Here is a 26,139-nt window from a genome sequence, read left to right on the forward strand (position 1 = left end):
CAATGGAAATGATGTTCTGGTGGATAGTGTATTGTTTTTAGCCAAGTAGTTCCCGCAAGCCTTCGCTTGTCTGTGGCTTTGTAGTTCTTTTCTTTTCTTATTGATTCGGCTTATATTGTTCGACACATTTGGTGTATTGCTTCTCTTCTAATATAATTGTTCACTTTGTGGGTTTCAAAAAGAATTATGTATATCAGTTACATTTCTGATAATTTCATGTTTCAAAATATCTAAGGTAATTTCCTGCAACAGTTCATAATTCAGGAGAACTCGCTTTGAGTCAACATAAGATGAAAAAATATAAAGTGTAACCCGAGCGAGCATAGACAAGGAAAGATTTGATTCGAAGACTAAAAGCCTTTCTCCCAAAGCATTGTATCTTAATTGGATCATTGGATTGTGATCTGTATTTGTTTACTAAGGATTTCCATTAATTTCGAAAAAACAATTTCAACTTCGACCACCAGTGAAGAAAAAAAAAGAGGAGAAATATTCCACATGAAACGCCAAAAACCATGACTACTGGCGCAGAGCAGACCAACGAAGAAGACGCCAACGAGCGAGCGAGCGAGCCAGCCAGCCAGGGGCAGTCAAAGTACTTGAGATAGAAGCCATCGCCGACGTCGAATTCCGACGATTGGTTCTTCCTTCCCTCGCCCCGCGCATAGAATTGCCCGCTCCGCTTCGTCGTCGCCTCACTTTCACATTCAACCATCAGTCCATCACCATGGCTCGATGCGAAAAACGCAATTAAAAACTTCTGCTTGGGTGTATATGTCAATACACCGAGAGGAGGAAGCCCACTACCCCGACTCTCTCTCCTCTCTTCTCCCTCCTCTCCTCCCCCACCGAGTCGCCGCCCCCTCGCTTTCACCCCACGCGGAAGCAAGAATTCTTCGTCAAAATCCCACCTTGCTCGTGTTTCCGTGGATTTTTTTGCTGTTTCTTTGGTGCCATGGGCTTCTGATCCGGGGTTTCTTGGATCTTGGGAGGAGGAGGTGGGGCGGGCGGCCGGCGGCGATCTGGCGGGTAGGAGATGGCCGGCGGGAAGGAGCCGATCGAGGTCCGGTTCCGGCTGTTCGACGGCACGGACATCGGGCCCAGCAAGTACGACCTCTCCACCACCGTCTCTGCTCTCAAGGAGTTCATCCTCGCTCGGTGGCCGCAAGGTGAGGGAGCAGATTCCTATCGATTCGGTAGCGTACGTTCGTGCGGCATCCTGATCTGATTGTTTGATTTGCCGGTCACAAGAGATGGGCGCTTGTGAAATTCTATACTAGATGCAGAGGTATTCGCCATGAGTTTCTTGGATCATGTATTGCTTTCTCGTGGTTGTTGCCTTGTGCTCGTGTACAGTAGTCGTTTTGCTACCTCCTGTTGTCTGTGGGTTTGCTTGATTTTTTGCTGTTGTGTAATTCTGTGGATATGCATGGCCAATTGAGTAGCGTGGAAATGATGCTTTGATTTTGTTCTTAGCTTCAGCAATGTCCTAGAGCTGGCTACGACATATTCGTTCTGTAGCTTCAGCAGTATTCTTGAACTACCTTTGCCATATTCGTTTATTAGCTTCATTGGTATCCTATTACTTTTTTTTTTTTTTGAACGGCGCTACCCCATCTGCGCGGCCTTCTAGAGGCCCGACCGCCCGAGGCCGGGAGTGGGACGGGGCAATGGAACCGCCGCCGGCTCGACTCCACCCTGAGTCTTGCCACCACGCTCCGTGCGTGTCCGCTGGTATCCTATAACTGGCTATACCATATTCGCTTAAGAGCGTCAGCAGAATCCTAGAACTGGCTATTCCATACAATCGGTCAATTTATAATTTCCTTTCTTAATGTATGTTATATAAATTTCTCAACTGTGAGGAATATTGCCAAAAAAAATCTTGTTAATTTTGTGGCAGAAGGCCAAAGAGAGCATTTTTTAAACAATTGGGCTGATTTGAAATACAAATCGTAGGTGTGGATGGCCAGACAAGGTCTCTTATTTTTCTTCCTGTAAAAGATGCAAGGAAAATGGTGCAAGTCCAGATTAATAACTGTTATGAGTGCCTTTTTACTCTCTGGCATTATATCGAGAGGCCGTTAATCTTCATCTGTAGGCAAGCTGAGGTCCTTCGTGTAAATGCAATAGCTAGGCCTTTCACCATAGATACACATTCTAGCTAATAATTTGCCCTATCATTTGATTTGTTTGTATTATTTGACCAGGGCAAATAATTCAATCAGAACTCTTAACTGTCTGGTGTCCATGCATCAATTGCTTTGGTGAAGCGTCTGAACTGATTTGTTGTTTATGAATTCAACCTTGGATTTATTAAATATTATAACACAATGAATTATTTGGATGCGAGTTCACTTTTAACCATATCAATCAGCCAGTACCATACTTTATCACGTGGTACATGAGAATTACTGACAAAAGAGTGTGCAAGCAGCAGAAATCATTTAAAAGCTATTAGAGCATCTTTTGTCTGTCTGCAGAAGTTTTTGGAACATCTTCAAAAAATCATAAGTTGCTCTTATACAAATGAAGAATATGTTTACATTGAACCAGAAATATTAAGAATAATTTTGTAAGTAGAAGGGCAATTCTAAATATTTGAGGACGGATACGTCAGTAATGGCAGTTCTCTGATTCCCCCACTTGGTGAAGGAACTTACCTTGGTACATGACTGTTCGATTTTCCAGAGAGCCAAGAACTAGATCAAGTAAAATTGAAACTTTTCCCAGCTGAGTCAACATCTGGAAGCAATATTGGTACTTGTGCTTGCATTCACCGGATACACAATGTGTGCTTGCACATGCCTGCATGATCCACATACATGGATGCAAACCACCACCAAACTAAGCAATGGCAAAAATTCTGTTTGTCATCTTTTTGAAGGGTGTTTGCATCTCTTCTGCTTCTTCAAGTTCTCAGTTTTGCATTACAAACTGGAAATAGTGCAATAGCATATTGTATTTTTCTATCTCTGAGACCCTTGGTTGGTTATGCTAACTTACTGTATGTTCATATCTTAATCAACATTTTCTAGCAACCCTGCCTGTTGTTCTTACTGGAGTCACTCTGTTAAACGAAATTTGTTCATTTCATTTCTGATAGCAGATAACAATATAGCTCCAAAAACTGTCAACGACTTGAAGCTTATCAATGCTGGAAGGATACTGGAGAATAACAGGACACTTGCTGAGTCCTGTGTTCCAGTAGGAGAGGTCCCTGGAAGTGTAATTACAATGCATGTAGTAGTGCGACCTCCACAAGCCGACAAAAACAGTGGTATTGCAGACAATTTCAGCCTTTTGTTCATATTGTTTTCTTGGTTCCTTTGATGAATGACTTAAAATGCTATTTGCAGGGGGGGGGGGATTTAAACCTTTAGTTTTATATCTTTTGTGGTTAGATAATAGATGTACATAATGTGTATTTGTAGTTTTATATGGTTTTAATTGTAATGCTGAAAGCTATTGTGCAATTTTTAATACACTTTTAAGCACGCGCTCTAACGTGTTGTTCATTTAACATTTTTCAGAAAAGCAGCTTGCCAATTCCCACAAACAGAACAGATGTGGATGCACCATACTGTGATAAGATGCCTACTTGATGTACAATTTTGTGTATTTGTGTTGTTGTGTTCACACGAGTGTAAATTCGTTTTGACATCCGAATATGCCTTCGAATGAAGATTTCTGGAGGGTGCATTGTGATCGTCGTGTTGTAACAAGCAGGAGTGGAGGATTGGATGCTTCTTGTTGTATAAATTGTAATGTCAAAACAAAAAAGCTCTTCCTTTTCATTTTCTTTTCTTGCTACGTTAACTTTATATCCATTCTTTTTAGCGATGTTGTTTTGTCTCGTGTAAAAGAAATATTGTACTCAGATATATAAACTTGCAAAAGGAGTAATGCATGCTGTTATGGAAAAAGGAAAAAAGGGGAAGAAAACACATTATTTTGAAGTGTGATTCCATTATTGTTAAAGGAACTTAACTGAACTCAGTTTCATATACAATACATATGGAGCTGGGACATCGTTTGATGTCCTTTCTAAAAATTGTTGTAAGGAACCTTTGAAATGAACTTGTTGCAAGGAACTGAGTACCAGGTGCACTCCTTCGCCCTTTCCTTTCTCTCCTTCGTCCCCTGTTCTTGGATCCACCTCTTTTGGTCGTTCCATCTTCACCTTTATCTCTAGATCTGTTTGAATGGATGAATGCTTGCGAGTTATCTGTTTCATATTTGTGGGTAGATCTGGTCGATGATGCACACTGAGGTTGGCTGTGCTATTCTGATCTATGAATACATGATTCTTGTTGATGTTTATTTGAGCTTTAATACATGGTAGACGATGCTTGTTACTGTATTTTGTAGATGATTCTCTGAGCTTTAGGGCATAGTTGATGACAATTGTTCATGCTTTGAGTTATTGCTGTTCTGAGCTCTAGTACATGGTTTACGTTAAAAAAATAAGCTCTAGTACATGGTCTATGATGCTTGTTCATTCCTTCAATTTGTTGCTCTTCTGAGATGTAGTACATGGTCAATCATGCTTGCACTGGGTAGTGGAGCCTTTGGCTTTTGCAGCTGTGCATATTCTATTGATGAATTAATGGTTACAACACAGTGCAGTCACCCTATCCTGATCTAATATTGCTGCATTTTACATCTAGACATGGATCTTGCTACAAGGCATAACCGTCTGATCCTAAGAGGTTTTGCTCTAGTAGTTTTAGTTACTGCTTGGTTGTTTGTTAGGTTTAGACGTCGTTCACTTGCTATTCCTTTTGTAACATATGGTCCCATGATTGAGAGAGGGAGTCAAATATTTTATTCATCTACCACTCTGATGACACCATGTGTGTTGACCTCCTTAGAATGAAAAGAGTTCTCTTCTTCTAACTTTGTGATCTATTTCGTAATAGGGTTTTGTTGAGGGATATCATCTATAGTTCTACTGAGGAGTAGGTGACCATATTCCTTTATGTTGTAGGCCACAATCAAAGGCTTAGGTGCATCAATTTGACTTTTAGAAAGTCAATTGAAACTATTAGTAGGTACTTCAAGAAGCCATGTATGTTGTTGGTAAACTGAGAGATGAGATGATACAACCTCCTTATTCCCACCAAAATCCTTCATAGCCGCAGGAGGAATCCATACTTTAAGGTTTGAAAACAACCCCAACATGTTACCTTTTTTTAAAGAACACTTGTGGATGGCAATATTAATCCCTAATGCTTCATATTGTAGGATTGCATATGTGTAATTGATGGAACACATGTGTTAACTAGAGTTCCTAATTTTCAGAAAGCTGCATTTCTTGAAAGGAGGTATACAACAACCCAAAATATCTTTGTTGTTGTAGACTTTGACATGAGGTTTACCTATATGCTTGCTGAGTGGGAGGGGTCAACTCATGATGCCCTAATTCTAGCTGATGCACCGCAAAGAGAGGACGGCCTGAGTGTACCCAAAGGTAGCAGAACACCACAATTCATACCCTCTAACCAACTTTCCTTTGGTTTGTACTAGCATACACATCCTTGGTTAATATTTTAGGATAAATTTTACCTTATAGATGCTACATGTGCTATTAGATCGGACTTTTTGCCACCCTACATAGGTACAAGGTACCGCTTGAGAGAGTTTGGTGCAAAGAGCCCTCAACTTGAGGGAGTTTGGTGCAAAGAGCCCTCAAAACTAGAGGAAATTGGTCAATTTAAGACATTTTTCTCTTAGGATTACAACACAGAGGGCCTTTAGGACTTTGAAAAATAAGTTCAAAATCATATACAACAAGCCTTTCCATCTCTACAAAACTCAAGTGAAGCTGGTACTTGCATGTTGCATCTTACGCAACTGGATACTCAGGTATGGGCATGATGAACATGTCCTTGTTGAGTCTACTTCGAATGCCAATCATGTAGATGAGGCTACCCCTAATGATGTTGTCATAGACAATGAAACCCGGCAGCAAAGAGGGACACTTGGGCAGATCAAGTGTGGTAGAATATGAGCCCTAAGAGGGCTTAATTCATCATTTGGTTTAGTCATCTCAAGGGTACTGTAATACTATGTTGTAGCTTAATGATTTGAGGCTAACTAGTTGATGAGACTACTACATAATAGTGCTACGATGATTTACAATTTATTTGCTTAGACCATATACTACTTCTATGATGATTTGCAATTTATTTGTTTAGACCATGTACTACTTCTATGATGATTTGCAATTTATTTGCTGAGACCATCTACTATTGCTATGATGATTGGCAAACTATTTGTTGAGAGCATCTACTATTGTTATGATGATTTGCAAACTTTAACTTCTCTGTATATTTTTATTTGGATGTATGATTGCCCACTGAAATGTTGGTGAGTACGTGTGTACATCCGGCTTGTACTTAAAAAAATATATAAGGGAGCAAAGAAACTGAGACATCTCAAACAGGAAAAATAACTGAAAATAAAGCAGAGGAGATAAGCTAGGCTGGGCCCATAAAAACCCATGAAACTCATCCCAAGCCCATATCCCTCGTCAAAACAACTCCTACCTAACCAACGCCGCCAGACCTCCTGACAACCCTACCCCTCAGCCCTCATCGGTCCCTCCTTCCAAGGACCCCACACCAGTGCTCCTTAGTCCGCTACCGCTCCTCCCTCAGTTTATGCTTCTTAGTCTACGTGCCACTCCTCTCTCGTTCTAGTGGAGCAGAGCGGAGATCCATCCAGACGTAGATTGATTTCTTCGTTTACTGGTAAGTAATCCTTGCTTGCCCGAATGGATGTAAAAGTTCATGTTATTTTAGGGAGCCTCAATCAAATCCAAATCGTTCTCTCTCCATTCAGTTAGATGTGGACTTGTGTGCTGCGTGATGCCCTATTAATCCAATTCAATTGATAATGGTTCAGTCTGTTCCTTGGTAAACTTTTTGTCTAGTTAATCTTTTTTAAAGCTAATGTGACCTATGGCAAATCTCATGTTAAAATTGCTGCTTGCTGCTACTCTTTTCTTCACCATTTTTAGTAATTTAATCTTTTAATTAAGTTGGAGTTATAAGCAAACTAACGTGGCTAATTATTTTCCTTTTTGGCATATGCTTGTATGATACAAGTATTTTTGAGGATAACAACAAGAAGCTCTTGTAGAACCATCCACGCTTCTAATTCGTATAGTTTAAGCTTTCAACACAAAGAATTCTTTTGCTAGAAGCCAACCAATGACGGATCCAGGAACAATTTTGAGCTAGGGCGAAGACACAGGGTCTAAGTAAGGAAGAATACAAGGCGATATTTTATAATTTTGTCCATGTAATGTGGAATGACCCTATGAGATCATAACCTAAATAAGTTTTATATCTGGTACATTTATGACATGCTACATTTTAGCAATATATGGTGAAACTATCTAGACTTAGAGCCTTATTCTAATTTCTAGTTACTTAGTGCTAGTGGGGGGGGGGGGAGGTCACCCATATTTATATTGTCCTTTGATGCAAGACATTTGGAATGTTGGTACAAGGCACATTCCACATATTTCTTACAAAATATCTAAATTCTAGATTTTTTTTTCATTTTTATCTGAAATCTAGATATTTCTTACCATGTAAAATATATAGTAAGAAATATCTATGTTTTACACATCTCTTTACTTTGTCATGAAGCATGAAAACTCTAGTCTTTTATAGTCTCCAAACTATTTTAAAGAACTTCATGTATGTATTGCTAATTTAACAATCCTTAGTTGAATATAAACTAAATTGTAGCTATAATGAAAAAGTTATTGAGGAAGCCATATGGCTGGTATAGCGTGTGTTGTATGTTGCCTCTATTAGGTTGTGTGTTTAAGTAATGAGACTGATGATGTAGAGCAGAAGTATAATGTTGTAATGAAAAGCCGCACAAACATATGATCGCTCTTCTTGCAATGAGACAACTATGCAGTTTTTTATTGGACTTTTGCAACGAGAATACAAAATCTTTTGCATTCCAAGTGCATGTGCCTCTATGATACGAACATTAGTTCATTAGTCAAAGTGCGGACATTGATTTCAAAACTATAGCGCAGAGTCCAAAATTGGTTGTATTTTTTTTAATAAAAACTGAAATAAATCTTCTAGCAACTCCGAAAGCGAAAAGGATAGAAAGCAACCAAATCGCTGCAATGAGAATCGTCAGATCTGTGATGAAGACCAGAGATGCAGATGGATTTGCCTTTCACCGCCTACCCCTACCCTCATGATGTCTAGAATTTCTACAAGGAACCCATGTGCCCTCTGCCCGATGCGCACTAGCCTCACGGGTCGCGGTCGTGTCATCCCTTCTTCCTCTCAGTAACTCTCCATCGGTTACCTCCACCTCGATCTAGGGTTTGGGTAAACCCGTCTACTACTCTTGCCTTGCTCATTGCGGCACTTACCGCCTCAGTCAGTGACAAATCCGAGCAATTTTGAGCTAAGGCAGAGACACAGATTCTAAGTAAATAAGATTACCTCAATAATGAAGAGAACATATTAATTCCCCAACAAAAGTATAACAAAAAAATATAAACCTATAAATTAAGTAAACGTAAATATAGATGGATTAGTGGGGTAAACAATAAAATATTGACTAAAGTATAATAAATATTGTTGCTAATGGTTATACATATTACAAATTTGAGTATCATAAAACTTAAAACAATTTTGATATATTTCCAATAAGGTATAATGTGACATAGTATGTGTTTTTTATTTAAATGTTTAAACATGATTCCACATATAGATTGAATATTTAATGTCTAAATGTAATATTTCAATGACAACATGCAGTAGGCCACACCTTAATCTTTCATTAGGAACTTTTTGAAAATTTAGGAGATTTTACATAAATTTCGAATTTGAGTTTGTAGACAAATTTGAAATATGGAATTTTCATCAAAAAAAATAGGAAAAAAAAGAGAGAGGAAACAGGGCAGCGGTTAGCTTAATAGGCTACTCCAGGCAACACCGAGCAGCCCATTTAGCCCATTCGTCTGCCGTTAGGTTTTCGAGAATTCGCCCGGCGGACCCGGCAGCTCCTCTCCTTATTAAAAGCGGAGCTCTCCTCCTCTCTCTTCCCAATCTGCAATCTCACCTTCCCCGTCTCCACTCTTCTCCTTGTCCAGCTCGATTCCGTCGCGGTTCACCTCGTCTCCAACTCCGACATGCGCCAGCGCGTTCCTCTGCTCGTTCCGCCGCTGGGACACCTCGGGCGGCCGTCCGACCTCGCCTCAGTGGTGGATCTGCCCCCGAAGCCAACGTATCAACATATTAGCACAAACAATCTGATGAGGCCAAATGATTTGTCGGAACCTCAGGACACGGTGCCTGCTGAGGGAAACCGCAATTGCTCAAGAGTTCAGTCCACTCCTGAAATTGAGAAGAAGTACGTGCATCGGGTCTATGATGCCATAGCTCCTCATTTCAGCTCAACGCGGTTTGCAAAATGGCCAAAGGTTGCAGGATTCTTGAATTCCTTGAGGACAGGGTCAGTAGTGCTGGATGCTGGCTGCGGTAACGGCAAGTATTTGGGCTTCAACCCTGACTGTTTCTTCATAGGATGTGATATTAGTCCACCACTGATTGATATATGTGCTGGGAAAGGGCATGAGGTGTTGGTCGCTGATGCTGTCAACCTCCCATACAGGGATAATTTCGGTGATGCAGCAATTTCAATTGCGGTATTGCATCATTTAAGTACCGATGATAGGCGAAGGGAGGCCATAGAAGAGTTGATCCGTGTTGTTACAAGAGGTGGTCTGGTGCTCATCACAGTCTGGGCTAGGGAGCAGGAAGACAGGTCATTACTCAACAAGTGGACTCCCCTCTGTGAGAAGTATAATGAAGAGTGGGTTGACCAGAGCAGTCCTCCAGTGCGTAGTCAATCTTCTACTCTGCTTGAAAGCATTGCAGAAACTGATGAAGACACAAGTGTAATGAAGCAAACAGATGATCAATTGGAAAAAGTTTATGATGGCGTGGAGGATAAGACCATTATAGACTGTAATTCGAGTATCTATGAGAATGACAAAACCCAGCAGGAGTTCTTTGTTCCTTGGCATTTACCATTTCACCGAGCTGAAATTGGTGGTGCATCTGCTGCTGCTCTTGAAAATGGATTTGCAAGGAAAGATGAGAAGAAGGGTGCAGTGGTCTACAACCGTTATTATCATGTTTTTGTGGAAGGAGAACTTCAAAGGTGGAGTATTCTTACTCTAGATTCACATGAAGGACCTTATTTCCCCCCTCCTTTTTTTCTGATCCTGCATGAAGTGTCAAGTTACATCCTACATTTGTTCATCACAAATCCACTGTAGTAGTTAATTTGAGCGATTACAGATGATCACCAATCCTGATGCCTCATAGAAGCTTTCCATTTCATGGTGTTAATTTGAGCGATTCTGCTGTTTTGCTTGAGATACTAGTGTTTTGATCAATCAGTCTGTTCGCTTAGTTGCAAAAATCCAAAAAAAGTGAAATGACTACAAGTGTATGGCCAGCTTTTATAGCAATTTGACGACATTGACATTTTGGCTGGCTATGTTTTCTACTCTTCTATTGAATCTTTCTTGATTGCCTTATCAGGGTTGTAGTTGCAAATTTATCTGGTAACAATAATCGTAGAGAAAAGGGAAAATATGATCATCAGGATCTGCTGCTTGCACTTCATAAGCATGTATCACTTTCTTTTTGCTGTATCTCTGCTCTTTTGAAATATCCTCATATCGTTAACTGTCTTAATTTCAGATTAGTTGCTGGCATAAACAATGCTGCTATTGTTGACCAATTCTATGACAAATCGAACTGGTGCATTGTTCTTCAGAAGCTTTGAGCTGCAGGTGGAGGGATGGTAAAAGTCATCTGAAGTTGGTATATTGCAGGGACTCAGTTAAAGTAGGCGAACTCAAAGTTTGAGCTCGAAATATATGAGTTTGATGCCACTACCGTTTATTCAATTCAACACGGCATAGCGCTTTCTGTTCGCTTTGCTTGTTGTCGTCAAATATCCAAATTTGTGTCTGTTGTCTGCATGGCCCTTTCGAGGCTTTTCTTGTGTCAGGATTGCCCAATATTTTGAAGGGTATCTGGATTTGCAGAAGATTTTGCACTGTATTGGTCTCATTGAGCTCGTGAAGTTGCATGGCTGATTGTACAATTTTTAAGCTCTTATTGATTTTGACCTCTTAATTTACTTTGATATCTTATTCTTTGCAAAATGAAGCTGGTACCTACCCTTTGATTTGATTGCTCTCTCTGTGTTTTTTTCATCTCTTACATTATGGGCATGCTTTACATCGGTCGGCACTTACACTACATAATATGCTGTATGAGCATTCTGTAAACCTACATGCTGCGCGTGCATGCTCCCGTTCTCAGTGACATAATTCTTAAGTGGATTGCCGGGGTATAGGAGGATCAGATTGTGTGGAACCTCTTCAGCCAATTAATCTCTTCTGATAATTCGTGCATAACATTGAACTTCTACTTCCTGGACCGGCTGGAGAACCAGCTGAAGATGATGATCAACACGACAAGCGGCTGGATGATCAACTACGACAGTCTGCTGCTGCCTTTGAAGCTACCCTCAAATGGTGTTGGATTTTCGTTACTAGTTCTGTAGCTTCTGCTGGTCGCTATTTCTTTCTTGCATGTATCTGGTTACTCAAGGTCAAGGATACCAGATAAATTGCACCACCCCATCTCTGTACTCTTCCACTTCTTCCCGCACATCATGTATCAAGACTTGATCTCTGTAATGAAAGTAATAAAAGATGGAGAATCCTGTTTCGGAAAAAAATACATTGAATCACTAGAGAATCTGCACGGTAACAGCAACAATAGACAAGGCAGTAACAAACTACGACCACTGACAATCGGAGCTTTAGTGCACCGGATGATGAATCGAAGCAAAAATCGTACGCTGATATCACAACACGATGAAATCTACAAGCAGCCTTTGCCGAAGTACAAAAGATCTCAGCTTTGACTACAAAAAGGAAACACCTAAGGCTGGGACACGACTCCAAGTATACTGTGTATGCACGGTTTCTGGTGTAAATCATTTGTGTTCTTCCTAATGTCAGGCAATTCGACGAGCTTGTTCTAACTGATCGCCTCATCGAGCAGCTACTTGCCAAACGCTTACCTTTGGCTTGCTTGAAGTAATTGTTTCTGAATTGCCTGTAGAATCTGTACTCGGCTTGCTTGCAGTTTTTGCGGTTGGTAATGTCCTTGGTTTCATCTCAGTGGTGCCAAATGCTTCCAAAGCATCCAGGAAGAACTTTTTATTTGGAACAATACCCTGCGTATTCATTCTCTTGAGCAACTTCTGGACAAGATCCTTATCGTTTGCCTTGGTGTAGGCCTTGTAAAGTAACTTGTATGTGGAACCACTGGGTACAACACCTTTCTGATTAGCAGTATCCAGTAGCCGATCTGCTTCCATGTGCAAGTCGTTCATGCAGTAGGCATCGAGCATCGCGTTCAATGAAGACAGGTGCATATTATTTTGTGAGCTCACAAGCTCATCAAACACCTGCTGGGCCCTTGAGACACAATCGCAATGCGCATACATCATGATGAGGCATTCCTGCGTCACATAATTCGGCTTGAATCCCAATTCCTCCATCTTCTCAAGCACACACTCTGCTTTCTCTCTGAGTCTTGCTTTCCCGTAGTTAGTTATCATGGAATTAAATGTTGGGTGGGTAGGCCTCTCCTTCGATCGCAGTAGACTCTTGAACACCTGCTCCATCTTATCAAATAACTGCTTTCGTCCATATGAATCTATGAGTATGTTGAATGTGATCACATCTGGACGGCATTGCTTGCTATTCATGCGCAGTAACACAGATTCCATCTCTTTGATCATGCCATTCTTCCCATATGCGTCAATCACTCCATTATAAGTATAGATATCAGGAGAGACTATACTTTCATCCAGATCCTTGAACAAGATGTCTACCTGCTTTGTGTCACCAGCCTGAGCAAAAGCTCTTAAAAGAATGTTGTATGTCACAATCGTCGGTTGGCATCTCTCTATACACTTCATCTTCTCGAAATAGCCAAGAGCTTTTGCCAAAGCCTTACTCTTGTCTCGCGAATGCAGATGCGCGCCAATAAGAGAATTATACACAGAAGTGTCAGGTTTGCACCCGCTGTTCCGCATCTGGGAGAACAGCCACATTGCCATCCGTATCTGGCCTTTCCTTCCCATCACGGATATTAACTTAGAGTAGATGCCGTTGTCAGCTATGTACCACCGTTGTTTCTGCATCCATCTGAAAACCTAGCCAAACATGACAATATGGAATTAATATAAAACTACAAAAACCCAACTTACAGTAATATCAGCATGTGTCTCTTGCTAAAACGCCTGATATGATCACAATAATAAGAGGTTTGGTACGAGTACATAAATGCATACATATGTTTAAATGAGATGTGGTTATACTTTGCTTCAAAAAAATGTGGTTATACTAATTTGCACAGAGAAGCTGTTAAGGATGTAGAAAATGCAATCCATGATAAGAAAGATTCAGCAGCTAGATTTTGAGGAGTGCACAGTCCTTCATTCTTTTGGAGAATAAGTACTGGAGTCGTTGATGCCTAAGTTTACCCACCAGAGTTCAAATCCAAGTGTGCACCTATTTAGATGTTTGTGAGTTTAATGGCTGTGTGCATCCCTAATTGGTGCAGAGGCCAGAAGTTATACTTAATCTAAAAAAGTACTGGAGTCAACTTCACGAATCAACTAGCACCTGTACTAGATTATCTACTACATACAGGGGAACAAACACTGGCTCAATATTCACACTGACCCATCCTACCGCAAGATTTGCAATGCGCAAAGCATCCAGCCTCCACACCATGACTCAAAGGAGCAGTATACGGGGAGACAGGAGCGCGTAAGGCTCAGGCGCGCACCTCAAGGCACTGGAGCCAGGCGTCACGGCGGCCGAGTTCCTCGAAGAGGAGGAAGCAGTGCTCGGTGCGGACCGCCCTCACGTGCCGGTCCAGCACCGCCACCAGCCGCTCCTTGCCGCCACCTGTCCTCCGAAGCAGCGCGCGAACCAGCTCCGCCGCCTCGTCCACCCCCTCCGCCGCGGCTCCCGCGCCTCGCCGCTTGCTCCTAGCCGCCAGCGCCACGTGGCGCGGGGCGGCGGGGGTGGACGCGGCGCCCCCTGGGCTTGGGGACGGTGGGTGGCGCTGCGGCCACGACGGACTCGACGCGCTTGGGTAGGCGAGCATCGGGTTCGATCGAAGGAGGGATAGGGTTTAGAGATGCATTGGATTGCGCGGTGGTAGTGTGGTTGGGCAATGGCGAATTGGCGATAGCTCGCACCGGCGGCGAGGGACTAGGGAGAGGCTCTGGTGGCCTGGAGGGTAGAGGAGAGGAAGGGCCGAAGGGGATAGGGGAGGAGGCGGGTTCATTAGTGGGCATGGACGGTGCCGATCGGCCGAAGGGGACGATTAGTGGTAGATGGACGGTGAAGATTTGACAAAGCAATAGAAAATAAGGCAAAAAGAAAGATCCGACTGGATCGGGGGTTTGAACCCGACGTGAATCGAACACGCAACCTTCTGATCTGGAGTCAGACGCGCTACCATTGCGCCACGGATCCGTGGTGACAGTATTGCTTAACTAATTGATAAATTCAGTATTATTATCCTAATCTCGTAATCTCGTCATCCATCGTTACGTGCAACGAATTTGGAGTTACCATGGACTTCCAAGTGCAGGGGAATGCTAGCAGCAGAACAAAGACTACGAAGAACTCGAATGACAGGAGCGCCTGCGTGTCGAAGCACAAAACTCGGTAGCTCCAAAGGAAAGTAAGCGGCAGATTGAACAAAACGTGATGCATTTCCAGGCAAAGCGAAGGGCGTGCAAGCAGAGTGCAGCATGCATGATCTTATTTGCCGGTCAACTTCAATTCGCACGCATCCTATACAAATCTCCACAACAATATGGCCGGTACATATTGCAAGCGGAGCCGCGGAGCAGCAAACTCGCTATAATCGAGTGTTTTAAACATATTACAGTGTCAACCACAAAAAAAGAGAAAAAGAATTACATAAGCTCCCGCCAAAAAATTGGGAAAAGAAATGCGGAAAAGAATGTCCGTCCATATATATTCTAGCCGCCGCCATTGATCTGCAGGTCCGAACGGGGGAAGACCAACATTCCCGCTTGATCTTGCAGTTCTTCGAGACAGTAGCAGCTGCAAAGATGAACAACCATTTCAAATTAATTTGGCAGTTACAAAAATCAAATTGACAGTTCTGCAGCCCAAGAGAAGTTACTGCAAAATTTTGATGCAAGTCTGGAAGCTCCGAGTGAGGCATGGGGGGCGTTAGGGTTGATACGTGCTGAATTATTGTGTAGGCATTCTGAATTATGAACCTTCCTCTTCCCACTAAATTGTGTAATCACAAGATCTAGACATTTTGCTCTTTGATCACTGAGGTTATGAGCTACTTGTGTTTACAAATCGGCACCATAAATTATCCCGCGGCATCGAAGAATCATCTTCCCCATTTCCACCTTTCTCTCTACTTTGGAACTATTTCCAAGCTTGTTTCTTTCTTGGACTATCTCCCCTAATGTCTGAACTTGAAAGAACAAATCTACCAACCTTGCGAATACGACATGGAACTAAGCTATATGGTTCTCCACGAATAACGCACAATGCCAAGAAGCCAAGATAAGAACACAAAACAAATCCAGAAATCCGATTATGTATTCATCATTTCATCAGAGGATGTTACAGAAGAGCAGGGAGAGAGGCAACAGAAAGGACCTAAGGTTCAAGGCGAGGGTGGAGGCCTCAAGCCGATCAGACTTCGAGGGGGACGGCGGGCAATTCGAACTCGGACGCGATCTCCTCGATCTGCTTCCGGACGCTCATGTCAATGAGGTTGGAGCCGTCGCGGCCGTACTGCACGGTGAACCCGGCGATGAGCTCCGGGTTGAGGAGTGTCTTGAGGCGGACGTTCTTGGCGCCGGTCATCTTCTGGACCTGCTGCGCGATCTGCGCGAGGTCCTGTGACTCGAGCTGCACCACGGACGTGACGGTGGCGACCTCGGTGCCCGTGAGCGCGTTGTAGGCGTTCTCGAACTCGGTCACGATCTGCGGCACCAGCCCCGCGCGGAAGTTGTCGACGACGACGTTGAGGAAGTTGGAGACGTGCGGCTGCAGCTCAGACGACTTGGCGATCTCCTCGATGAGCTGGGACTTCTCCTCGCGCGGCACCGTGGGGTTGTCGAAGAACTCGGCGATGGCCTCGTCGGCGAAGATCTTCTCCAGCTTCTCCATGTCCGACACAGTCGCCTCAAGGGTGCCGTTCTCCGAGGCCACCTCCGACAGCGCGGACGCGTAGCTCTCGGCCGCGGCGTCGGCCGCGGCCCGGGGCCTGGCGAGGTCCCCGCGGCGGCGGGGCGGAGGCAGGCGGAGGGAGGGGAGCCCCCGCGCCGCGCGGGCGAAAGAGGCGGACCGGGGCGCCGCGGGGATTGCGCTGGAGGAGGGGGATGCGGCGGCGGCGGGGCGGAGGGTGAACGAGGCGAGGCGGAGCGCGGCCATCGCGTCGTGGAGCGTGCGGTCGGAGTGGAGTGGAGCGACCTCGGGGACTGCAGCTTGGCTTTGATTGGGGAGGCGAGAGGGGAGAGGAGGAGGGGTTTGGGGTGGGGAACAGACGGGCGGGATCGGGTGGTCGCGGGATCGCACGGCGGTGGGGCTCGAGGAAGTCGCGTGGCTGGAGATGTGTGGCCGCTGGTGGGATGAGGTGGATAAGAAACGGATGATTGTGCGCGGGCGCCTGAATGCCTGATGATGGGATGGCGGTGGCGCAGGGAACGAGATCCTCTTCCTTCACTCAACCCTGAGGTGTTATTAACTACTCCATAAAATTATAAATATAATTCGTTTTAGTCTCTCAACTATTCTTTAAATATAAATTATTTTTAAATTTTTATATACTTGTTTTTCTCTTTTAGTCCCTTTTTATTCTTATTTAATAAATACTACTAATCTCATAAATGAATGAGTTATCTTTTCTAATACAGAATAAATAAAGAGTAACAAAGTCATTTGATTTACTTTCTTAATCTCTATACACAAATCTAAAACGACCTATATTTGCAGTCGGAGGGAATATTGTTTATCATCTTACGAATTAGTTTACATTATATTAATTCGTCAATAAACCGGACATCTACGATACCTGTACACTAGAGTTAGTTTACACTATGTTTTGACTGAAAAGCAAATGCATTTTTAGTTTATGAAAATCTTTTGCTCTCAAATTCCTACAAAGCAACAACGTCAATGCACTCAACAAAGTAAAAGTGTACCAAAGTGATTACAAGCAGTCATGCACACACAAATTGGTAACATATATGATATGAGGAGTTTAGGTTGCGTGCCTGCAGGTTCTCAAATTTATTTATCTTTTCTAAGCAAGCAGCATATGAAATCGGCCAGGTTTGTGACCAAGGAAAAGAAGATTAATAGAGAACCAAATGCTCCAGAGATAACAAGGCATAACCTTAATCAGAACAGGAGTAAGCAGACCAGTGGAAAAATTGTCTGAGGTGAACATTATAGTAAGAAAGAAGTTACAGCAACTATGGAAACTAGTGCCAGAAAAAGAAAAGACGGAAAGAACAGCCTAGACACCCCCTGAGCTATAATAACAAAAAGCTCAACTCAAGGCAACAATGGCAACAAGTACATGCAAATAAAAGTCGGTGCATATCTATAGCTCTTGTAACAGTTTAAATGTAAAATTATAATGAAAACTAAAGACAAACCCTGTTGCCAAAGTAGGATAGTTCTACAAAACTGATAATAGTGGCGAGCAGTCCTACATCTACATGGCTAAATTGATAAGATATATTAAGAGAAATCCATACTATGTACCAGCAAGACAGCAGTCCCTTGATAACATAGTGACATCTATGATTCATCGGCCATATAGTAAGTTAGCAGCGCTACAACAAAACTGGGAGAAAAATTTCCTTTATCCATGCAAGCAGCAGAAAAAAATAGTAAGGCGTGTAAAGAAGGTAAAAGAAGAGCAGCAGAGAACCAAATTTACATCTTCCAATGCTTCAGATATATTAAGGCGTGAGCTTAATAATGAAATGAGTAATCAGATCACCAGAAATCCTGTCTGAAGTGAAAAAACTGTAACATGTTACCACATCAATAGATATCAACTTGTGAGGCAAAGTGTACCTTCAACATCACTATTTCTCGATTAAAAAAAAACATCTCTATTTCAATCTCTCACAGTTATAGTTCGGGAGGTACTTGGCCTGTGAAAGCAGCAGCATAAGCATCTATGAGCCCTGGAACACTCTTGTTATAATGGACAAGGAACTTCTCCGTGAATCTCTTCTCGTTCAAACAAACCACGTTGTAAAAGTCAATATCTTTTTTCACCAGCCCCTTCGCCTTCAGAACCTTTACGACAAAATGCCGGGGCATCAGCCGCTTCTCAATGCTATAACCGAACATTGCAGGCCTGAACAGGATGTACAAAGGTTCCAATCCAACCTCCACCATCAGAAACTCCACCGTACAGCCGATCTTACGCTCTGACTTTGTTAGAATTGTTGGCAACTTACGCACCAAAATGCACAGGTCGGCCTCAGAGCATCCAAGAACCTTCTTCAAGAAATCCAGCTTCGCACTGAGTCTCACAGGATTTAAGCTGTAGAGGGCCAGCAGGGCGTGCTTGAACATCACAGAGTTGCGTGGCACGCCGAGCTCCTCAGCACGCACCGCAATTTCCTTCACACGCTGTGGCTCCGATAGGAGCATCCTCGAGGTCAGCATAAAGTGCTTGCCAATATCATAGTCAGTTAGACCGCACTGGTGCAGGAATGCTATGTTGGGCCTGACAACAGTCTCAACGTCTTGACGGAGGAGGTAATCGCTCCTCTTTAGGGCGGAGTGCACCCTGTCATAGGATCCCAAAAACGAGAGGTAGAATGTGAGCCGGGAGATCTTGACGGGGCTAAAGAAGACCTCAGGGACGACGGCAATGAGACAGGGGATCTGGGGAGGCGAGAGGCCGATTTGGCGGAGCTGGGCGATGCGCGGGGTTAGGGTTTTGTCCACATTGGCGCAGAGGAGCGGCGGATAACTGACGACTGCGGCGGCGACGTCGGCTTTGGGGAGGCCGATGCCGGCGAGGAAGGCGCGTACGGCGTCTGGCTTGACGGGGGACCTGAGGCGGGAGAGGTATTTGGAGGCCTTGCGGGCTTGCGCTGGCGTGAGGCCGCAGGTGGCGACAAGGTAGTCCTCGGCGACGAATCGGGCTGGCGGTCTGGCTGCAGTGGTGGTGGAAAGCGAGAGGCGGTGGAGGGAGGCGGCTGCGAGAGGCGCCACGGTGCGGACGGCGGACAGGAGGCGCTGTTTGAGGCGGAGCATTGCGGCGGCGGCGGCGCGCGCAAGGCGGGCTCGCGTGCGCCCGAGCCCCGACGGTTGCCGGCTCGTGTGGGCCAGATATGGGATCTTGGTTGGTTGGTTTGGTTCAGGACTGTGCTGAGTTCGAGCGGAGGCGGCGCGGCCCGGCCCGCGAAGAAACTGTCGCGCTGTTTCACGTCGGTCCGGCACGGGAGGAGAAAGCCGCACGCGCGCCCTCGCCGAGGGCATACTTTCTACTATAATATAACAAATATATACTTTTATTACTATAAATATATTTATATACTCATTCTAAAATGTTCTAATGCAAACTACATGAAAAAATTAAAAAGAAGTTCATCATTTTTAATAGATTTTAATAATACCTTTATATTTATACATAAAAATATAATATACTAAAAAAATATGCAAATCATCTAAAAATGTATACATATCACTTAGATTATCTTATATACTCTATGTACATACCATTTATCACATAAAATACTTCCTATATTATGAGATACGTACATAGAAATACATACACTCAAGAGTACCAAATATATATATATATTTTTTTTTTCTGATTCCCAACAACCAAGTTTCTGATTTCTTTTACAGAAGAGAAGTTCCACAATCAGGACTGGGGTTGCTTACAGTCAAGAATCCTCTCTGAAAAAACAACTTACAGACAAGAATCCTCTCTGAAAAAAACAACTTACAGCCAAGAATCTTCTCTGAAAAAAACAACTTATAGCCAAGAAAGCTGATACAATCTAGAAGCCTGTCCAATTGAAGTCGCATGTTTCTCTCAAAAATAAAAATTTGAAGTCCCATAGGAGCATTCCTTCCTTTGAAGCCTAGCTGTATGCCTGTATACAATACAGGAACTCATAGATCAGCTTCCCCCATTCCCTTTGCGCCGTTGATGGTGAAGCAATATTGTGGAGCGATGCCCAGATAATACTTGGCCATTGCGCATAGCTTGTCTCAAACGGCTCGCTTGATTTTGTTGAAGTATAGAACTGTCTCCGATGCTCCCGTAGCCGAAAGAGACAAATACAGTCCTGCATTCCTGGCCAATTTACATTCTCACGTCGTAGCCAGGCCCTGTGACGAAGGATATTCTAGTCACTAACTGAAGATTGGTTCACAGTAAGCACCACAGTTACATTTATGACCAGTGTAGTTTCTTGAGCAGTCCTCACTCCTTGGCGCAGTCTGCAGTGTAACTTCACTAGTTGGCGCAGTCTGCAGTGTAACTGATATAAGAATTTACATCAGAACCTTTGACAGATAAAAAGGCATAAGCACAATTCATGATGAAACACTCACTATGTTAATCGCTTCAGTATGGCACGCATTATGACCTACGACATCTTCTACGGGACGACGAAGTCAAGCTCCTGACAACCCAAAAAAACTGATAGCAAAATGAAATCAATCGCTCGCAATTTATATCAAAACCATTGTTGACCAGAAATGAGCATTTTGATAGTTATAAACAACAACTTTGGTATCAACTGTAATAGACCTACAGTAAATGACCATGAACCTGCCAGCCAGCTATAGCTCATCAGTAGAATGAGGTTCTCTTGAAACAACATCAGGTGAAGTTACACAATGGAGGGGGGGGGGGGGGGGGGCACCTACAAATTCTCCTTGCAGTCCAGTCAATATTGAAATCCCTCCGGCACCTTCCCGGCACAGGCAGACTCGTAATCGTCAGCAAGACCGGGAATGGACTTCTCGTAGGGAGCAACGAATTTCTCCAAGAACTTCTCTTCGGTTGGCGTCACCACGTTGAAGAAGCACCGATCTTGATCAACCAGCCTCCTCTCCTTGAGAGCCTTCACCACGAGGTGCCGGGGCACCAGCCTCCGCTCGAGGCTGTACATGAGGAGCACCGACCGGTGCGCGATGTACTGCGGCGGCAGCCCGACCTTGTTGATCAGGAACTCCGCGTTCCGGCGCAGCCTCTCCTCGGACGCGACCAGGATCCGCGGCGCCTTGCTGAAGGCCAGGTTCACCTCCTCCTGCGACCACCCGAGCGTCTCCTTGAGGACGGCGACCTTGGCGTCGACCTTCTCCTGGCAGATGCACCCGATGGTAGCGAGCGCGTGCCGGAACATCTGGGACCCTGGCGCCACGCCGAGCTGCGTGGTGCGCCGCACGGCGTCCTGGACATACTCCGGGTGCATGGTGACGAGCCGGGACGCGGCCACGAGCAGCTTGGCGATGTCGCCGGCGCTCAGCCCGCACTGCTTGAGGAAGGCGACGTTGGGCTCGACCTTCTTGAGGTCGGTGGTTAGGAGCCAGTTGTTCCAGTCGCTGGCCTGGAGCAGCCGCTCCGGGGAGCCGAAGAGCGGCATCCAGAAGCCGAGCTTCTTGTTAATGTTGACGGAGCGGAAGAGAGAGGGGGCCCGGCGGACGAAACTGCGGATCTGGGCGGCCGTGAATCCGTGGCTGAGGAAGCCATCGACGCGGGCCCTGAGGGTTTTCTCGACGCTGGAGTTGAGGATGCGCGGGTCGAGGGACACGAGGAGCGCGATGTCGGCCTTGGAGAGGCCGAGGGCCGGGCCGGTGAAGAAGGCGAGCACGGCGTCAGCCTTGGAGGGGAACTTGAAGTGGGAGATGTACTTGGCGGCCTTCGCGGCTTGCTCATTGGTGAGGCCGCATGTGGTGACGAGGTAGTCGTCGACGGCGAAGTGGGCCGGCGAGGCGGCGGCGGCGGCTGATAGGAGGGCGCGGTGGAGGGAGAGGTGGATGGGGGAGGCGGAGCGGTGGAAGGGGATAAGATGTTTTTGGAGTTGGAGCATGGCGGCGGCGGCGGCGGCGAGGGGAAGGGAAAGCTTGGGGTTTTTGGCCACGAAATCCGACTCCGACCTCCCTTCTCCCTCGTCAGCCGTCAGCGAGCTAAAACCTCCGCGCCCGCATCTCCTCCGGCCCAGCCGCTTCCCGCAACTGGAGATTTTCTGAGCCCGAGTAGAATTAGCAAGGATTCGGTCCGGTTCACTTGTGGGCCAAGAAAATACTTTTTGAGACCACGGATGTGATTAGCTCTCCACGGGCTAAGATTTCCCGTTTCTACTGGGCCTAAGGCGAGACACAGAGGCAGGAATTTTTTTATTTTTATACTTTTAAAATAAAAAAATTTGCAAATATTTACGACCGTTTTGAAAAAGGCTCCAGACATGAGTCTAGATATGCAATTTTTCAAAATAGGCACATATATTTGCATTTTTTATTTAAAAATAAAAAATTCTACAAGGCAGCGACTCATCCTTCTGATTAGTTGTCACAAAGAAATTCCCAAAATAATGAGATGCTAGACCATTGCAATATATATAAAGACTCTAATTGAAGTCGCCTCTTCAGGCACAAGAAGTTGTTCCAGAGGAACATTCCTTCATTCCAAGTTCCTATCTGCAAATTAGGGAACAACACTGATACTGACGACTGATTTACAATTTGAATCAGTGTATTTGGTTAAGCACTTGTCAGGCCTTTTTTGGTGCAGTGTAGCTGATGTAAGAATGTCCCTCAAAACATCTTTGACAGGAAAACAAAAAAAAAAGGGCATAAGCACAATACAAGATAAAGCACTATGTAAGTCACTTCAGTTTGGCACACATTATGATGTATGGCAGTCTAAAGGATGACAGTGTCCAGCTTCTGTTGACAAAAGGCTGATCGCAAAAGGAAATGCATTGCTCATATATCAAGATCATTGTTCTTTTTATGAATCATATCAAAGCAATTGTTAATCAGCAGCAATGAACATTTTTCTTAGTTACAAACATCAATTTTGCTGTCAACAGTAATAGACCTATACAAGATGCCATGAATCTGGTATCCGCTATAGTTCATTAGTAGAATGAGGTTACACAATGGAGGGGGACACACACCTCCCAGATTCTCCTTGCAATCCAGTCAATGTTGAAATCCCTCCGGCACCGTCCCGGCACAGGCAGACTCATAAGCATCAGCAAGGCCGGGTATGGATTCCTCATAGGGAACAACGAATTTCTCCAAGAACTTCTCTTCGTTTGGCGCCACCGCATTGAAGAAACACCGGTCTTGATCAACCAATCCCCTCTCCTTGAGAGCCTTCACTACGAGGTGCCGGGGCACCAGGCGCCTCTCGAGGCTGTACATGAGGAGCACCGACCGGCGCGCGATGTACTGCGGCGGCAGACCGACCTCGTTGATCAGGAACTCCGCGTTCCGGCGCAGCCTCTCCTCGGACGCCACCAGGATCCGCGGCGCCTTTCTGACGGCCAGGTTCACCTCCTCCTGCGACCACCCGAGCGTCTCCTTGAGGACGGCGACCTTGGCGTCGACCTTCTCCTGACCGATGCACCCGGCGGTGGAGATCGCGTGCCGGAACATCTGGGACCCCGGCGCCACGCCGAGCTGCGTGGCGCGACGCACGGCGTCCTGGACGTACTCCGGGTGCATGGTGACGAGCCGGGGGGCGGCCACGAGCAGCTTGGCGATGTCGCCGGCGCTCAGCCCGCACTGCTTGAGGAACGCGACGTTGGGCTCGACCACCTTCTCGAGGTCGGAGGTGAGGAGCCAGTAGTTCCAGTCGCTGGCCTGGAGCAGCCGCTCCGGGGAGCCGAAGAGCGGGAGCCAGAACCGCACCTTGGAGACAAAGCTGCGGCAGAGGAAGTAGCGGCTGGCGATCCGGGCGAGACGCGCGATCTGGGACGGGGAGAGGCCCAGCGCGCGGAGCTCCGCGGAGATGGGCGCGAGGGAGCGGTCGATGCGGGCGCAGAGGACACGCGGGTTGGATGCGACGACGGCGGCCACCTCCTTGGGCGAGAGCCCGAGGCCCGCGAGGAAGGCGAGCACGGCGTCCGGGTTGGAGGCGGACTTGAGGTGCGCGAGGCTCTTGGATGCCTTGACGGCCTGCGGCGGGGTGAGGTTGCAGTTGGCGATGAGGTAGTCCTCGACGGCGAAGGGGCTCACGGGAGCGGTGGAGGTGGCGGTTGTGCTCGTGGCGGCCGCGCGTGTGAGACGGAGGCGGAGGCAGCAGCGGGCGGGGACGAGGGAGACGGCGGGGAGGGGGGCGGCGGCGGGGAGGAAGAGGAGAGGCATGGCGGGGCAGGGGGACGAAGCGTGGCAGGGAGCGGGTGGTGATATTTTGACCTGGGTTGTGTGTAATCCGCAGATCGGTGGACGGTGGCGCAGCCCGCAGCTGCTCGGCGGTCACCCAAACAAGGCCGGGTACCTGACGCGGCTGGGCTCGCGCACCATCACTTGATGCCGTATGGATCAAATGATCCATTCCAGGGCTCGTTCAAAATTGGTAAAATTTTGGGGCTTTCACTCCCCACCAAGGATTTCAATTTCGTTTAAAAAAAAAAAGAATCATCGGGAAAAAAATCAAAATTCGTAAAATTTCACTAAAATTTTAACAGGTTATGTCCTCTCCTCAGTGGTTCCATACATCCGAAAAAAAATCGAAATTAGATATTTCGGTCCCTCCGAAATTCCCTAAATTCGTGCTCCCCACTTCATTAGGAAGGAGAGTATTACATGATACGTGCAGTAACAGGAAACAACGACAAAAGCTAGCAGAAGGTAGAACGAAGACATAAGCTGTTAGAAGCCAAACAAAGGGAAAAAAGACGGACCAAACGAGAGCACTACCCTTGCATGCTACTGATCGATCTGAAAGAAACGAGAGGCAACAATGACATGCTAAGAAACAGCACTGCCTGAACTTTGTATTCTTCGCGTTGCAGGAGCCCATCCTTGCGATCTACTGAGATTCACTAGTTCCACCTGTCGGATCTGCCTCCTTCCTAGCTGCACCACCTTTCTTTGCCCCTTTTTCCTGCAGAATTACCCATTTGTCGAGCCAGGAACAAATGCAGTATATTCGTTCAGCTGGATCAGTCAGTTTTCTTCCTTTAAAACAAGCGTCACTCCTAGTTCGCCAAATGGTCCATAAGATGAGGGGTCTGTGTTTGCGCTGGAATTTCATTATCCAAGCCCCCATCAGATCCTCAATACTATTGGGACAACTGGAAAGATTCAGAGCACACCTGATGACCTGCCAGATGTATCTAGCCACTGGACAGTCAAACATTAGGTGTTATGTGGTTTCTTGCACTCCACAAAAAGAGGCAAGAACGAGAGTTAACATAGGAAAGAACTAACAGAAATTAACAGCCAAACAAAAGCACGCTTCAGCATATCTCAGAAAGATAACTGCATCATCGAGAGGGAGGATTTCTTCAGGTGCGGCGATCGTTACTCCTGCGACTCGTCCCAAGGCTCCTCCTCTTCATGAATTCTGTCATTGTCGTTCAGGACCTCTCAATCCTAAGAAGTAGGATCTGGCCTGTTCCTGTTGAGTTACAGTTACCTCCTCGCCCTTGTGGCTCCATCATGTGTGAAAACGTCTGGATTAGGCCTTCAACACCTCGCACCAGCCCACCTTTGCTCAAACCTTTGAGAAGATCTGCCTGACATCGCAAAAACGAACAGGCATGCTCATTCAAAATCGTGTGTGGCCAAAATGATCCTGACGAGAAGGGTCGCGCGCGACGGCGACGAGCGGCGGGGAGAGCTCGAGCGTGGAGGCGAGGAAGGCCAGCACGGCGTCGGGCTTGATGGCGGAGAGCTCCGGCGCCACGCGGGCGGCCACGTTGGGGTAGAGGTTGCACTACAGCAACCACGAGGTAGTCTTCTAC

The 26,139-nt window shown here is 45.7% G+C and overlaps 6 protein-coding genes and 1 non-coding gene across 21 annotated transcripts; 2 read left to right on the forward strand and 5 right to left on the reverse strand.

Moving 5' to 3' along the window:
* The first annotated feature begins 575 nt into the window (after nucleotides 1-575).
* Nucleotides 576-3,843, forward strand: LOC133921219 (membrane-anchored ubiquitin-fold protein 3-like). 2 transcript variants are annotated; one of them, XM_062366009.1, is made up of 3 exons: nucleotides 576-1,169; nucleotides 3,107-3,280; nucleotides 3,534-3,843. In XM_062366009.1, the coding sequence occupies exons 1-3, from the start codon at nucleotides 1,037-1,039 to the stop codon at nucleotides 3,587-3,589; spliced, it is 363 nt and encodes a 120-aa protein (XP_062221993.1). In that variant the 5' UTR covers nucleotides 576-1,036; the 3' UTR covers nucleotides 3,590-3,843. The 2 variants fall into 2 exon arrangements, with proteins under 2 accessions (XP_062221993.1, XP_062221994.1); XM_062366010.1 differs by having other exon boundaries at nucleotides 615-1,169; nucleotides 3,110-3,280.
* Nucleotides 3,844-9,009: 5,166 nt separating this feature from the next.
* Nucleotides 9,010-11,258, forward strand: LOC133921222 (tRNA (carboxymethyluridine(34)-5-O)-methyltransferase). Its single transcript, XM_062366013.1, has 2 exons — nucleotides 9,010-10,215; nucleotides 10,764-11,258. The coding sequence occupies exons 1-2, from the start codon at nucleotides 9,182-9,184 to the stop codon at nucleotides 10,846-10,848; spliced, it is 1,119 nt and encodes a 372-aa protein (XP_062221997.1). The 5' UTR covers nucleotides 9,010-9,181; the 3' UTR covers nucleotides 10,849-11,258.
* On the reverse strand, nucleotides 10,829-14,442 carry LOC133921221 (pentatricopeptide repeat-containing protein PPR5, chloroplastic). 2 transcript variants are annotated; one of them, XM_062366011.1, is made up of 3 exons: nucleotides 13,944-14,442; nucleotides 12,163-13,305; nucleotides 10,829-11,798 (listed from the first exon to the last, which is right to left on the reverse strand). In XM_062366011.1, exons 1-3 carry the CDS (start codon nucleotides 14,265-14,267, stop codon nucleotides 11,754-11,756), a joined length of 1,512 nt encoding a protein of 503 aa, XP_062221995.1. In that variant the 5' UTR covers nucleotides 14,268-14,442; the 3' UTR covers nucleotides 10,829-11,753. The 2 variants fall into 2 exon arrangements, with proteins under 2 accessions (XP_062221995.1, XP_062221996.1); XM_062366012.1 differs by having other exon boundaries at nucleotides 10,829-11,767; nucleotides 13,944-14,440.
* Nucleotides 14,443-14,569: 127 nt separating this feature from the next.
* TRNAW-CCA (transfer RNA tryptophan (anticodon CCA)) lies at nucleotides 14,570-14,641 on the reverse strand. Its single transcript has one exon. It is a non-coding gene; the product is annotated as a tRNA-Trp (tRNA).
* Nucleotides 14,642-14,901: 260 nt separating this feature from the next.
* On the reverse strand, nucleotides 14,902-16,670 carry LOC133921224 (ATP synthase delta chain, chloroplastic). Its single transcript, XM_062366014.1, has 2 exons — nucleotides 15,821-16,670; nucleotides 14,902-15,241 (listed from the first exon to the last, which is right to left on the reverse strand). Exon 1 carries the CDS (start codon nucleotides 16,598-16,600, stop codon nucleotides 15,857-15,859), a length of 744 nt encoding a protein of 247 aa, XP_062221998.1. The 5' UTR covers nucleotides 16,601-16,670; the 3' UTR covers nucleotides 14,902-15,241; nucleotides 15,821-15,856.
* Nucleotides 16,671-18,197: 1,527 nt separating this feature from the next.
* Nucleotides 18,198-19,558, reverse strand: LOC133921225 (uncharacterized). The gene has a single exon (XM_062366015.1). It carries the CDS (start codon nucleotides 19,454-19,456, stop codon nucleotides 18,314-18,316), a length of 1,143 nt encoding a protein of 380 aa, XP_062221999.1. The 5' UTR covers nucleotides 19,457-19,558; the 3' UTR covers nucleotides 18,198-18,313.
* A 503-nt stretch (nucleotides 19,559-20,061) lies between these two features.
* Nucleotides 20,062-24,670, reverse strand: LOC133921226 (transcription termination factor MTERF2, chloroplastic-like). 13 transcript variants are annotated; one of them, XR_009910246.1, is made up of 3 exons: nucleotides 21,086-22,855; nucleotides 20,768-20,838; nucleotides 20,062-20,664 (listed from the first exon to the last, which is right to left on the reverse strand). XR_009910246.1 is itself a non-coding variant. In XM_062366016.1 (2 exons), exon 1 carries the CDS (start codon nucleotides 24,533-24,535, stop codon nucleotides 23,366-23,368), a length of 1,170 nt encoding a protein of 389 aa, XP_062222000.1. In that variant the 5' UTR covers nucleotides 24,536-24,670; the 3' UTR covers nucleotides 20,062-20,694; nucleotides 23,341-23,365. The 13 variants fall into 13 exon arrangements, 2 of the variants coding, with proteins under 2 accessions (XP_062222000.1, XP_062222002.1); XR_009910241.1 differs by having other exon boundaries at nucleotides 20,062-20,694; XR_009910242.1 differs by having other exon boundaries at nucleotides 20,768-20,855.
* Nucleotides 24,671-26,139: the final 1,469 nt, after the last annotated feature.

The sequence above is a fragment of the Phragmites australis genome, chromosome 6 (assembly GCF_958298935.1).
Source record: "Phragmites australis chromosome 6, lpPhrAust1.1, whole genome shotgun sequence".
Lineage (NCBI taxonomy): Eukaryota > Viridiplantae > Streptophyta > Magnoliopsida > Poales > Poaceae > Phragmites > Phragmites australis.

Coding starts and splice junctions, on each gene's coding strand:
- LOC133921219 (XM_062366009.1), top strand. CDS start 1,037: ATGGCCGGCGGGAAGGAGCCGATCGAGGTCCGGTTCCGGCTGTTCGAC. Junction 1,170..3,106: donor CCTCGCTCGGTGGCCGCAAG/GTGAGGGAGCAG, acceptor CATTTCTGATAG/CAGATAACAATATAGCTCCA. Junction 3,281..3,533: donor ACAAGCCGACAAAAACAGTG/GTATTGCAGACA, acceptor AACATTTTTCAG/AAAAGCAGCTTGCCAATTCC.
- LOC133921222 (XM_062366013.1), top strand. CDS start 9,182: ATGCGCCAGCGCGTTCCTCTGCTCGTTCCGCCGCTGGGACACCTCGGG. Junction 10,216..10,763: donor GTGGAAGGAGAACTTCAAAG/GTGGAGTATTCT, acceptor TCTTAATTTCAG/ATTAGTTGCTGGCATAAACA.
- LOC133921221 (XM_062366011.1), bottom strand. CDS start 14,267: ATGCTCGCCTACCCAAGCGCGTCGAGTCCGTCGTGGCCGCAGCGCCAC. Junction 13,306..13,943: donor CCTGGCTCCAGTGCCTTGAG/GTGCGCGCCTGA, acceptor ATGTTTGGCTAG/GTTTTCAGATGGATGCAGAA. Junction 11,799..12,162: donor TTACTTCAAGCAAGCCAAAG/GTAAGCGTTTGG, acceptor TTTCCGAAACAG/GATTCTCCATCTTTTATTAC.
- LOC133921224 (XM_062366014.1), bottom strand. CDS start 16,600: ATGGCCGCGCTCCGCCTCGCCTCGTTCACCCTCCGCCCCGCCGCCGCC.
- LOC133921225 (XM_062366015.1), bottom strand. CDS start 19,456: ATGCTCCGCCTCAAACAGCGCCTCCTGTCCGCCGTCCGCACCGTGGCG.
- LOC133921226 (XM_062366016.1), bottom strand. CDS start 24,535: ATGCCTCTCCTCTTCCTCCCCGCCGCCGCCCCCCTCCCCGCCGTCTCC.